We start from the raw sequence: 14,583 nt of genomic DNA, 5'->3' as shown, positions 1-14,583 counted from the left end.
CAGCTTGAGGCTCTGTCTCAAAAAAAAAAAAAAAAAAAAAAAAAGATAAATCAGATCATTAAAAAGGTAGGTTAGTACTGGTGAGATTTTTCAAATTCACATGGACATTTGCTCTACCCAAGCAAAATCTGAGGTTTGAGCATGTATATTACTGAGAAAGTCCTTAATGCAATTCTGATCCAAACAGCTATTTGAGAATCACCTAGTTAGCTATCGTTAACTATTCATCAAAGATGCTCTAAGCATCATTAGTATTAGAAAACACAAGGAATCAGAAACAAAGAACTTTATAATCTGACATGACTGGGCCACAGTCATACCCTTGATTGTAGCTAACAGCATAAATTTGTCAATCACACATATTGTTTAAAGAGTACTCCAAAGATTTAGAAATTTTTTCCAATTTATTCTGTTCCAATTTTAAAGTTGAAAAAGTTCCCTTATGATTTCCTTATTTTCTTTAAAAAATAGGAAATATTAACTAATAAAATAATGTTCCATGTAAAACACAGGAAGTATCACATGTTAGTTGATTCTGTTTTACAATTTTATCTACAGATATTATTAACCTTCATATTTTACATACAATTCTTAGGGGACATTTCCATCATAGCCACCACATAAACATGAACAATAGATAGTCAATTAAGTGGACCATGTTTCCCTAACCAAAACTTCACAGCCCCATTTTTCCAGTCTGAGAAAACTGCAGAAACACCAAATCTGGGCAGAAAAACTGAGACATTACAGAAAATGAAACGGGGGAGAAATGATTTGGTGACTCCCTAATCAAGTCTTCACATTAAGATTTTTTTCCAGTCTAAAAGAAGGCTAAGTACAAAGACTACTAAAAGAACATATAAAAAAAAAATAACTTTTTCTCAAAAAAGTTTTTAATCATATTTGACTGACAAGTTCAAGTTAAACTTCCAATTTGCAGTGAAGTTTGTAGAGTCATTGAGGCTAAATTAATCAGAAACTCCAGGAATGCAAGCCTCTGAACACAAACTGAGTTTTCTGTATTGATCACAGACCATGAGGCATAAAATACATTGGGGAAACTGACAAGGGAGGTCAGGCTGGCATTGAACGGGAAAAGGCATTATTAGAATTTCTTCTCAATAAATTGCATGAATTTAAAACCTTTGACATAACAGTACACACTGAATAGCTCAGGAATACAGCATGCCTGACTTTGAGAAACTTGGAAGCCGAAAAGGGCCTTTATCCATTCTCAGATCATATTGGTGAACTCTTCACTGAACACATGTCAGAATGTTTTGCCTTTAATGTAATATTTATAGTGGAGTTTTACAAACACGAGAAGGTTTAATGATGTATGGATGTCTCCATCTTATCTAGAAACCCTTGGGGCGCTTATTTAAAATGCCAGTTACAAAGCCCTCCTCCCCTTGGATTGACCAAATGAAAACACCAGCGGGAGATCAAGGAATTTACATTTTACACCTATAACTAAGAAGAGTCTCCAGGACAATGAAGTCGAGAAGTAGTGGAAAGAAGCTGATAAATAATGTGAGGCCAAGAAAGTCATCTGAAAACGTATTACATCATTCTAAAACACCATATACAGCATGATGAAAGTTCCAGAAGATGCTTTTTACAGGGCTAATGTTTCAACTACACACCAGTAAACAGAAACTAAGTAGCTATTACTCCAAACTAAAATTAGGATGTCTGTTATTTGCTTTTAAAATTTCTAAATAAGCTTTTCTATCTTTAAAACACCTCTAATCATGAGGAGATGACAATTTAGGTTCTTCAATCCTGTCAAAATTTTTTTTTGCCATGTGTTCCCCTATGTACTCCTCAAACCTTAAGACTATGAAAACTATCCTTCTGGAATCCCTTCAACCTCCTTGATATTTTAATAACCCTAAATCACTTGGTGTCAGTCTCATCAGATTCATATTCCAACCCCATGTCTGAAGTGCTGTAAACCCCCCTGTGTATTCACAGGCGTCACTGTCATTGTTTGATTTCTACATTCCTGGTTCAAGTAACTAATATTCGAGAAAAGGTCATTTATTTAAATTGTACTTGAAGGGCAAGCTCTTCATCCTGATGGTTTTCTGGCAAGACATACAAAACAATTTTAAAATACCCAGATATTCAGTGATAGAAAGGAAACAATCACTATTTTTAAAATTCAGTTGTATGATTTTCTACCGTTATTATTTTTTAAGAAAACCATTGACATAACATCAACAGAGAGGCCTTCATCCTGTACCCTGTGCTTTACGGACCATCTGCAAAGGCCCAATCTTTGCTCCTAACAGATCAAATACCCCATCTCTCCTGATTTCAGTCTGTGACAATGTAAGCAGTCAATACCCAACATTCGCGAACACTTTAAATAATTTTAAATTTTTTGCTTATTTTGTTTTATTTCAGTTTGTTGAAAATTCTCCTCATTTTGTTGATCTTGCAAAATTGATTTTTTTCTTTTACACGTATGACTCCCTTTCTCAGCTTCGTTCCTTTCTCTGTCTACACGTATCACCCTGTAACGACCATCCCTTTCTTCCAGGTGAACAAGCCAATGAAACAGATTTTCTTCCATAATTTCCCCTATTTTTATTAATTTAATTTAATTTAAACATACACCTATATGTGCATACATACATAGTCATGCTCAAACGTATACCTACATACAGAGTTTGTTAGTGATTTATAAAAGGTATAGAAGTATTGTTTCTTCTGCAACTCACAGTAACACCTGGCAAAATGTTCTCCAAGTCAAATGAGATAGTTTGAGCACATCATTTTAAATGGTTAGATATGAGTAGATATATCAAAATGTATTTAATCCTTTCCAATATTTTGGTGGCTCTCATACATGAACATGTACATACACAGAGATGCCTTCATTTGTATGGAATGGATCATCAGAAATGAAAATTTATGTAAAATACAGCTATATCCCGCCTCTATAAAAAAAATTAAAAATAGCAGAGCATGCTGGCACATACCTGCAGTCACAGCTACATGGATATGAGGCAGGAGGATTGCTTGAACCCAGAGGTACAAGGGTGCAGTGAGCCACGATTGTGCCAATGCACTCCAAACTGGGTGATAGAGCAAGACCCTGACGCTCAACACATACATGCATACATACATACATGCATACATACATACATGCATACATAAATACATACACACATACATATATACATAAATACATACATGCATGCATACATACATACACACATGCATACATACATAAATACATACATGCATACATGCATAAAGACATACATGCATACATGCATAAAGACATACATGCATACATGCATAAAGACATACATAAATACATACACACATATACACATGCATACATACATACATACATAACTTAATAGAAAAGATCAGACTGACTTAATGAAAGGGTGGAACTATTCATATTTCTATTTGGCTAGCAAATGACACCACTTTTTCTCTTTTGCTGTGACTATCACAAATTTGGGCATCTTTTTATGGACTTGCTGGCTCCCTGGTTTTACCCTTCTATAACTGCCTGTATACTTCTCCATTCACTCACCTACTGAACCACTTATAGAGATGCGTAATTTACACAATGTCAAAAATTCTTCGTACACTATGGATAGTAACCCCTTGCCCTTCATCAACTTCATGAATTGCCCTCAGTATAGTTTCCAATGATTCTCTTTGTGCCAATACTCTCTATATGATAGCTTTTAAGCTTTACTGAGAAAACATGTCTACATTTTCTGGGTGGCAATCCTGACTAAGAATGTTTTCTTTTCCTGCCACTAGATTAAACATGTAGCCTTCCAAAAGTCCTTCTAAGACTTTTGTTTTGATCATATGTAACCCTGAATCCATACAGAATTTATATTCACATATGTTACAAGGTAAGGGCCCATCTTATCCACTCCAGGTGGATAGCCATTGGCATGTGAACCACCTATTTGTGACTAAACTGAAATACTATCTTTGTTATAAATTCAGACATACTAAGATCTATTTCAGGACCCTATATTCTAATGCACTTATCTATCTATTCTTGCAATAAATCATATAGGTCTGGTTATAGTATATCTTGGATATAACAGTAACCAAAGGCACCTTGCATATACCTTGATTTTAATCTTAGTGGTTTGCCATTTAGAGGAATATATGTTTTTGTTGTTTTCAGTAAATAATTTAGAGGAATATATGTTTTTGTTGTTTTCAGTAAATAATCTTCTTTGTATGTAAATATTTTCTGTTTCATCTACAGATTAAATGAGGAACAGCAACTGAACATTATCAGATGCTTTTTCAGGATGCATTTAATATTGTCAGAAGATTTTTTTCTAAATGAATTTGTTGACTGAGATAACATAGTGAAATACTCTAATATTCCTGGAATAAACCTTCCTTGATGAGAGTTATTATCCTCTTAATACATTGCTGAATTCCAATTTTGAGTATTGTGTTAGAACTTTTTATTCACGGAGGACCTCGCTTAACACTGTAAATAAGTTCTTGGAAATGGTGACTTTACGCAACACAACATAAAATGAAACCAATTTTTTTTCTCTCATCAATGTTATAATGAAACGACATTTAAGGGAACACCATTATCAGAGGTCATGCCGTACCTTGTTTCTCTCAAGGTCAAGGTTTACAAAAACTTACTTTAAGTGAAGACTTACTGTACTGTATCATCTTTCAATATCAAAATTTTGTAGGCTTCATAATCTGAATTGCTAAGTTTTCTAATGTATATTTAAATAAAATTAAATTAATTTGGGGATAGATATAGACTTACATCCACAGTCTTACCCTAGAGATATGGTAACTCTTCTACCCATTGATGTAACACTCTCTCAAGCAACTTAAACTGAGTGAACATTCTATAGAACATCATATCACACAGTATCACACTAATCAGATCACACAAGCAACATAGGGCAAGTACATCAGAGGCCTTGGTACAATAGATGTGCTCCATAAGGTTGGAGAAAAATTCTAACAAGATTCAATGGTCTGCCTCTTAGCTGAAATTTTTCAATGGAGACGGTGAACTGGGGCCTACTAGCACATTTCCATCAAAGCAGGGGCCAAATGACTGCACGGCAAACCTCCCAGCACCAGTTAGTCCTCTTTTTCTTTTGAAAACTTCTCTGACCTGTTCACCAGATGACACAAAGGTTGCAAGTGTCGAGTGGGCCCAGAGCAGGAAGACTGTGCAGCAGCTCCGGGCGGTGGTGTCAGTGGCCCTGATCACAGGCCTGTGGTTTCAGAGCTACAAGTCAGGGTCAATGCACTGGACAAGCTCCAATAAGAGAAGCACAGTATAGCCCATGAGTCCTGGAGCAAGCACTCACCGTCTACAGCAGAGAACTATGCACCATTTGGAAACAGCTCCCAGAGTGCTCCTGAGCCCTGGTGGAGAGAGATGCTACTCCAGGGACAGAACGTGGCCATCCCAACAGAACTGCCTGTCATAATCTGGGGTCCGTTGGACACACTAAGTTACGGCGTGCAAACAGGCACAAGAGAAAACCATCGTAACCTGGAACTGGCATAGCTGGGATGAGGCACGCGCTGGCCAGACCAGCCAGCTGGGTGTGAGTTCAAGTCAAAATAAACCGCCACGCCTCACCTTCCATCAGAGTGATGTTGAAACACAGCAGTGAATGAAAATCTTCACCATGAGCGGAACACCCATTTTATGTTAAAAGACAAACAGCCCAAAGTAAGAACTACACAGACTAAGAGGTGGTGGCAAATAGCTTGGCTAGTTGGTCAGGAACCTACAAGAAGAAATATTGATGGATCGGGAACAGGTATGTGAACAGAAACGTGGGAGTGGGCACAAAATGCAAAATCTGGGGCTTATAAATTAAGAAACAGGAAAGAGCAGTTGTGAGGGAACAGGCACCAAACACCCCCAAAAGGAGGACTAGCTTCGTATTCTGTACGAATTAAGTTGCAGCACAGATGGAGGCTGCAGAGGGGCCCGGAGACTGGTCTCCTCACTCAGCAGAAGTGTGCCGGCCTCCCATCAGGAGACCAGCGCTGAGCCTCCAACACGGACTAGGCTTGTAGGAAGCCCACAAGACACTGGGCAATGAGTTGATTACATCAGACTCCTCCCACCTTGGAAAGTGCAGTAACTCATCTAGGCAGAAACTGATCCATATTGCAAAATAGGTTTGCCTGCCCTGCCCACGAAGCTTAGTCAACACTGCAGCGTGTCTGATCTTCCACCATAAGACCTCACATATCAGCAGTATCACGTCAGACCAAACAGCCTACAGTGATGGAGGGGCAGGAGAGAGAACAAGTGGGGCAGAAGCCACTTATCTCAACACACTCCCCAATACCCAGAAGCCGTCAGCCTGATAAGAGGTATAACGCCACCTTTTATTAACAGACTTCATTTTTCAGGGCAGGTTAGGTTCCCAACAAAAGCAAAGGGAAAGCACAGAGTTATCAGATTGCTCCTGTCCCCACACATGCACAGCCTTAACCCCCACCAACATCCCCCACCAGAGTGGCCCATCTGTGACACCTGACAATCCCACACTTACACGTTACATTCAGCCTGACTCCATGGTTTACATGAGGGTTCACTCAGTACATTCTATGGGTTTGGACAGAGATATAATGACATTTATCCACCATGGTAATATCGTTCAGAATAGCTTCATTGCCCTGCAAATTGTCACCGCCTCACCTGTTCATCCCTCCCCCCCCCGTCCTCCCTAACCACGGATCTTTTTACTGCCTCCATAGTTTTGCCTTTTTCAGAATGCTGGAAATTATATAGTTGGAATCATACGGTATTTAGTCTTTTCAGATTGGTTTCTTTGACTTAGAAAGATGCATTTAAGGTGGTGCCCGTAGCTCCATCTGTAGGGCGCTGGCCACATACACCAAGGCTGGTGCGTTTGAACCTGGCCTGGGCCTGCTAAAACAACAACGACAGCTGCAACAAAAAAATAGCCAGACATTGTGGCAGGTCCTATAGTCCCAACCACTTGGAGTCTGAGGCAAGAGAATCAGTGCTCAAAAGTTTGAGGCTGCCGTGAGCTGTGATGCCAGGGCACTCTACCCAGGGCGACAGCTTGGGACTCTGTCTCAAAGAAAAAGATGCATTTAACGCGCCTCATATTTTTTCATGGCTTGATAGCTCATGTTTTTGGCACTGAATGATATTCCATTGCTTGGTTGTACCACATTTTACCTACCGAAGAAAATCTTAGTTGCTTCCCAGTTTTAGAAGTTATGAATAAAGCTGCCATAAACATCCATGTGGAGGTTTTCGTGTGGACATAAATTTTCAACTCCTTTGGGGAAAACATCAAGAAGCGTGAATACCAGATCCTACTGTAAGAGCAGGCCATTTTTTCAGAGACTGCCAAACTGTCTTTTCAAGTGTCTGTACCATTTTACATTCCCACCGGCAATAAATGGCCTTCCCATTGCTCCAGGACCTCGCCAGAACCTGGTGTTCGGTTTGCAGTTCTCGCCTGGTATAGGACGCTGAGCATCTTTTCATATGCTTATTCTCAACCTGCCTGTCTTCTCTGGCAAGGTGTCTATTCAGGTCTTTTGCCCATTTTTTCAGTGGGGCTGTTCCGTTCCTTTTTTTACAGTTTATCAGTTCTCTGTATGTTTTGGATAAGCGTCCTTCATTAGAAATGCAATTTTTCCCAGACTGTGGCTTGTGTCCTAACTCTGTTGATAACCAAGACGTAGCTCACATACTGTAAAATATACCTTTTCGAGGTATACACTTTGATGGTTTATAGTATGTTCCCAGATGTTTCACTATCATCAGTATCTAACTTAAGAACATTGTTCTCACCCCCAAAAGGAAGCTGTGCATCCCATAATAGTCTCCCTCTTCTTTCCTCCTTCCAGAGGTCTCAGAAAACATTAATCGACTTTGTGATTTCCATGGGTTTCTCTATTATGGGCATTATACATAAATGCAATTATAAAAGATGTGTTTTTGTGTGATTGGCTTCTCTCAGCATAGCATGTTCAAGGTACATTCACGAAGTGTTGTTAAATTTCTTTGGATGGATGAATGACATTCCATAGCACGGCCATATCAATCCATTCAGTAATTGATGGGTATTTAAGTTCTTTCATGCTCGGGGCTCTTATGAATAATGCAGCCATAAATGTTGGTGCACCAGTTTTTGCATGGATGCCTGTTTTCATTCACCTTGGGTATATGCCTAGGACAGTAACTGCTACATCATATGGTACCTTCACATTTAACATTTTCAGGAACTACCAAACTGTTTCCCAGAGTGGTTACACCATTTTACTATTTCATCAAAAATGTCTGACTTCCAGTTTCTCCAACCCTTCCTATATCTTCTTTTTTAATTTTAGTTGTCTTATGTGAGGTGAAACACATCTCCCTGGGGCTTTCATTGCATTTCTCTAAGGACTCATGATGTTAAACAATTTTATGTGCTTCCTGTCCATCTGTATGTCTTCTTTGAACAAACATCAATTCACATCCTTTGCCCCGTTTTGAATCGGGTCGTCTTTTTCTTGTTGCATCACAAGAGTCCTTTTGCATTCTAGAAGCAAGTCTCTTATCAGGTTTATGATTTACAAATATTTTATCCCATTCTGTGGGTTGTTTTTGATCTTCCTTGTATTTTATGAAACCCCAAAAGCTCTCAGTTTTGGTGAAATCTAATTTATCACTTTTTTTGTAACTCGAAATTTTAGTGTCACATCTAAGATAGGACCCATTTTGAAATAATCTGGTGGGTGGTGGGAGGCAGATATGCCACCTCTTTTTCATGTGGGTATCTACTTGTCCCAGCACCATAATGGCATTTTGGAGATACGATATAAATATCAACTTCCAGAGGACTTCTTGCGAGGATCAGGAGGGACAAGGAATGCTTCATCCATCAATGACTAGTTGAACCTAACACTGCTTTCTCACTAGGTAGGATATATAGATTTAGGGACTGGGGCAGAAGCAGAAGTGGCCTGATTTAACTTGCATCCCAGTGATCCACATGGGAATTTTCTTTTTTTTTTCATCTGCTGAAACTCTTGAGGTTTTAAGAAACCTTATTCCCAGAGAGGGTGCATTTCCACCAGGGAACACATTAAGCTCCACACTGTAGGTTCTACCCATAATTTCAGGTTTCTCATACCAACACGCCAACAGAAAAAGGAAAGGAAATGCCATCCCCTACGATGGGTACTAAGGGAAAGAGAAGGTAACGATCCCTTTCCACCTGGAGACCAGCTGCAGAGGGAGAGAAGGCTTGCTGTCCCGTTAGCTGTTCCCTGGTAAGTTCCTCCTAGAAGAAAGACCAAAGGAGATGGTGGAAAAGCCATTTAAAAGACAAAGTTTTGTAGACAAAGTAAACGAGCATTTGCAACACAAGGGGTCAAGTGTAGGAGTCCTTTGGAATGAAGCATTCATAACCCCCGCTGCAAGAAATAATCAGGGGTTGGCGGCTTCAGTGAAGTCTCTCCTTCGGAATTGTATTCAAAGAGAAATGCCTGAAGTCGCACCTCCCTTTATAGGAACAGTCTGAGTATGATCACTGGCTTCACAGTGAAAGACCTGAAAGATCATTGCAACCCAGACCTTCATGCAGAGTGGACGAAGGTCTCTGACATAACTAACTGCATCACGGTTCAGCTCCTTCCTCTGCTCAGTCCTACTTCCTTCATTCTTTCACAGGGGATGACCTTGAGGATATTCCCAAACAATCTCCTGTAGACCATTTCCCTCCCAAAGAATGCAATCTAAGACACCTGGCAAGGAGTACATTTTTTTGCAACATTCCTCACAACTTTGAGTGACATAGCTGTATATACTATACCATGTATTTAAAATGACAATCTGTAGTATGCAAAGCCTTCTTGTGAGAACAGTTTTTTAAACAAATAATCATCATTCTAAGACTCAAATGGGAAACAGGACGGCATAAAGGTGGTTTGCATAAAGTTTGGTGTATTGGACATGAATCTGAGTCCTTGATCTGCGATGTAGCACAATGCATCTTTCTTTGACCTTGGGCAAAGTACATGATATCTTATATCCTAAGTTGTCCATCCATAACATGGGGATAATACAGTGATTGCACCTGAAGTTCACTTTATGAACTAAACAACATGAGGTATATAAAACTTCTAGGCATCAAGCTCAATAAACCATAACTATTTTTATTTTTAGGAAGACACACACATGAAAGGATGAACTGGGGTTTAGCCCCAGTTCGCATACTGATTACATTTTACTAAGTTTCCTTGTCGACTTTGGACTTCAGATTTCAAAGCAGCAAAAGGAAGAAAGCACGTGAAAAGTCACTAAGCTTTCTTTCTGCTCCAAAAAAGCCGGTGATTCTGTAGATGCAAGGACCCGAATGATTTGCATCAGTGGGTTTTTGGTACTAACAACTCCTGAGATGTTGACGATTCCTCTGCAGCGGGGGGAGAAGCGACGGCCACCCTGGCTCCTTTGGGGCCTCATTAGAGCCCTGCTCCCCAGCAGCCTAGAGCATTCCTTGTTACCGGGGAGCTCCGGCGTGTGGCAGCTGCCGTGCCCCTCACGCTCACATAGCCTCACCTCCACCAGCGGGGAGCCTGTGGCTGGCAGTCGGTCCTGACAGAACTGAAGGGTAAATATAAAAGATTAAAATAAAATGAGATACACAACCAACACAGACCTAAAAAGAAAAAAGAAAGAAAGAAACAAAAAAAAAGCAACACTGAACACAATTTGAGTATTTATGTATTGCTTGCAGAGAGAAAAAAAGGAAAGAAAGAAAAATTCTGCCTTCTTCTAAGAGAAAGTGCAGCCATCTTATTTTATTTCCATTTTGGGGTCTTCTCTTTACATGACGTCCTGACTACACTGTGCAATCACTTAGCATAGGTTTTGTGGTTTCCCAAAGTATATTACAGGGACCCATACCAAAACCATGGAAGCAACTGTCTCAAAAATGAAGAAATCATTAACGCTGAGATACTGAGCAATGGTAATATTCCTGCATTAAACATATTTCTCCTAATCCAGAAAGCATACCTTCAAGGTAGCTCAGATTGGATATCCTCCATTCAAAGATGGCAGCTCCCTAAGTAGGCTATTTCTACAGTCACCCAAACGCATTAGATGGCCACATACAATGTCAACACACAGTATCAGGACTTTCAGCCTGGGAAACAGGCCCAGTGCAAACCCCAGCAATGCACTCATTGGCTAGATACCATCAGGTAGGTCCTGACTTAAAACAGGAATAACAGTCACACCAACTCCTTGACGATCAGAGGAGCTAATGAATGCACAGCCTGGTACAATGTGACTGCCCAACAAGGGCTACTGCCTCCTATGTAGCTGTTATTGATGATACCCTCACAACCACAGAAGGCAGGCGGCAACCACCTCTGCTGCGCTTACCTATAAATGCTTTACCATTTTTTAACTTTACATATAAAATTAATATACAATAAAATTTACACAGATACATATGTACATGTGCACACAATTCCCGAAAGGTAGAAATGCTCTCTCCATGTCCCTCTATCTCCACGCTATCCCTCTATTCCAAACTACTCTCCTCCCTTACGGGACTGTGGGAACTGACATTTATCTGCTCTGTCTGCTTCCACACCCGCCCGCCAGCCTCCTTTCTAGCCCCTCTACTCTCACAAGTGTGACTCATCAAAGACAGCAATTCATTTAAACCCTTGGGATTGAGATTCTACGAGGCTATTGGCATTTTCCTCATATTTCTACCAGCCACCTCATTTTTAATTCTCATTCCCAGGAGAAAAGACCGACAAAACAAAACAAAAATTGTCCTGTGTTTGCAGGTATGGATTCTAGCACATACGGCCAGCTGTGAAAATAAACATATCCAGAGTTTTACACAGTCACAATTAGGACCCGCTTTTGTAGCCGTGGTGTTATTTTCATGGTTTCCCAAAATACACTTTTTTCTTCTCTTTTTAAATCTTTCATTTTGTGTTGTTTTCTTCCATTTTGTGATGTTTCTTTTGGTGTTTACTTCATAAACTTAAAAAAAAAAAAAAAGCCCACACATCATTATTTCTTCTCTGTTTGCCAAAGAATTAGATGCTATGGCAACTGCATGTAGAAAATGATTATTGAAAATAATTAGGGCTTAAGCATGGACACAAATTATATCCAGGTAATAAACTCAAAAGGGAAAATGAGGGAGTTAACAATGAAGGGAAATACTTTTGCTCCAAAATGAGTTCACAGTAAGCCAGTGAAGGTTTTTATACTCTTGGCAATGCGGGATGCAGGTCCTCCAGCACCCACCCTGCTCCCCAGGCTCAGCACTAAACTCCGTCTGGATGTTTCTGTCAGCACAGGCTCAGAACACTTTCGTCCAACCAGCACCTCCAGACCTCCTCCCTGCCCTGCCCGGACGTGCCAACCCATTCCTTCACAGTGGTTCAGACAAAAGAAAGGAAAGAAAAATACTGTATTTGACCTTAACGCAGATCACCTGAATTTCCGTGCCATTAAAAGCAGTCGGAATGTAAACCCCACAGTGAGCTTCTGTTGGAAAGGCTAGGAGACACTTGGGCATCCCTGGCATGCAAAGAGATAATGGCCATTTGAGAATAAAGATAAAGCAGTGCAGATGTTCAGCTGAGTAGATTGCCTGATTAGCTCCACATTCCAATGCGTCGTGCAACTCGATAACGGCCTGTCCCACTGTTCGTTTCTGGGGATCGGCTTTCAACACCATGCCCACTACAGCTGTCGGGCTCCATCTATTTGTTTCTACACATTCCGCTACTCCACTCACATATTCGTAGTGCTTCTCGTGGTTGCCAAGTCACAGATGTTTCTGTTTTCCCATTTCCTCTCTGCAGAATACCTTTCCACTTGGAACCCAATAAGCCCAATGGAGAAACAATATGCCTCATTAGCTCTTCCAACTGTAAGAGCTAAAACCAGACACACCACTACCTACTTGAGGGGGTTCCATTTACAAGTGCCAATTTCCAGGATGTTATTATGAAGTACTAATAAAACTGAACTCACAGTTACCACCAATATTCCTTTTACAGATGGAGTGGACTTTTACCATTCAATCTGGGCAGCCAGCATTCTCATTACCTACTAATAGGAACTCCTCCCCAAATTCTGAGGCAGAATACCCTGGAACAGAACTCCAAGTGCCAGAAACCTGTTCTTCTAGGCTCCCTTGCAGCTATGCGGTAGCAGAAGACCTAGATTCTGACAAGCATATGCACCCATCCCAATCCTTGCACAAAGTTGGGGAAGCTTAGGGCACAAGGACACACAGATGGACAGAATTTGTCTCACGCAGAATGGCACCATGGTGGCAGCATCATCCATTCACCCCGCATTTCATAAGACACTTGGTTTCTGTGACAGTCTGTACATCCGGTGCCTGGCACAGAGAATGTCCTCAGTGCATATTCACTGAATAAACCTTGGATGAACTCTACCTCCCATCTCATTTTTGCAGCCTCAAAGTATTAGCCAATATCCACATTGCCCTTGGCCTATTTGTTTACTTATTCATTCATTCAACAAAGCTTTACTGGGTTTGGACCAACCCAGGAGCTGTCAATGCACAGGAGAAGTCCCTGTTCTCAGATGATTTACATATTTTAAATAAGTCAGGCAATTAAATGTGCAGATGAAATATGGTTGGCTAAGTCAAGCGGCATTGGAAACACTCTGGTGCACACAGGGCCTATCTTCTGGAGGAGGCTGGGAATAGCATCCCATCAGGGTGACATCCAAACTGAAGTGAGAGACAATGAAGTCAGACAAGAGAAAACGGGAGTCCAGGATCCTGGCCGATGGGGCAGCTGAGGGGAAGGGCTGGAAGCAGGAGAGGCGTAAGACGTTTGGAACAGGGATGACAATGGCTCCCAGAACCACAATGGCGGAGAGTGACAAGAGAGGACCAGGCCAGATCACAAGCCCTCTCAAGCACTGTATTCTAACCAAGAGCAATGAGAAGCTGTCAAAATGTTTTCAGCAGGAAAGTGATGTCATAATGAGATATGGGTTTACTGCCATGGGGATGAGGTATTGGAGAAGGGTAAAAGCAGGAGACCAGGTAGGGAGCTGCTGCAATAATCCATTCCCTCTTTCAGTGTTTATTGAGGGCCTCGTGTGTGTCACGTTCTGTACAGGTGCTAGAAATAATATGAGGAACAAAATACAAAAACAAAACCGCAGCAGTGCGAGCCCCTGGATCTTCCATTGGTCACAGTATTCATGATACCAGCTGGGAGGTTCATGGTCACCTTGACGTTCTTGGCTGTGTAAGCTCTTGGCCTCGCTCTCTGCACATAACAGATATTTTCTCTTTCATTCACCCAATGTCCTTTCAATTGATTCCGCTCTGCTTTAACAGCCAGAGGTGGTTTCTACTGCTTGCAATTAAGAACCTTGACAGACACAGACATTGTAGACCAAGGACCACACAGAGGCCCCCAAATAAGACAGATGTCGATTTCTCTCTTACTTAACAATACAGAGCTTAGCTTTTCTTCAGGGCTAAGATAGGATTCCAGGTTCCTTCTAACTTGTTC

The 14,583-nt window shown here is 40.8% G+C and overlaps 1 protein-coding gene across 1 annotated transcript in view; it reads right to left on the bottom strand.

Annotated features, from left to right (window-relative positions):
* Positions 1 to 12,752, bottom strand: part of CNTN3 (contactin 3) — a 293,914-nt gene extending 281,162 nt beyond the window's left edge. The window contains 2 exon segments of the mRNA XM_012802498.2: positions 10,543 to 10,642; positions 12,666 to 12,752. Coding sequence (XP_012657952.2) covers positions 10,543 to 10,642; positions 12,666 to 12,752 — 187 coding nt within the window.
* Positions 12,753 to 14,583: the final 1,831 nt, after the last annotated feature.

Source organism: Otolemur garnettii, unplaced genomic scaffold (assembly GCF_000181295.1).
Source record: "Otolemur garnettii isolate 467f Iridium unplaced genomic scaffold, OtoGar3 scaffold00015, whole genome shotgun sequence".
NCBI classification, from domain to species: Eukaryota; Metazoa; Chordata; class Mammalia; order Primates; family Galagidae; genus Otolemur; species Otolemur garnettii.
This window is presented reverse-complemented; position numbering and strand designations above follow the sequence as displayed.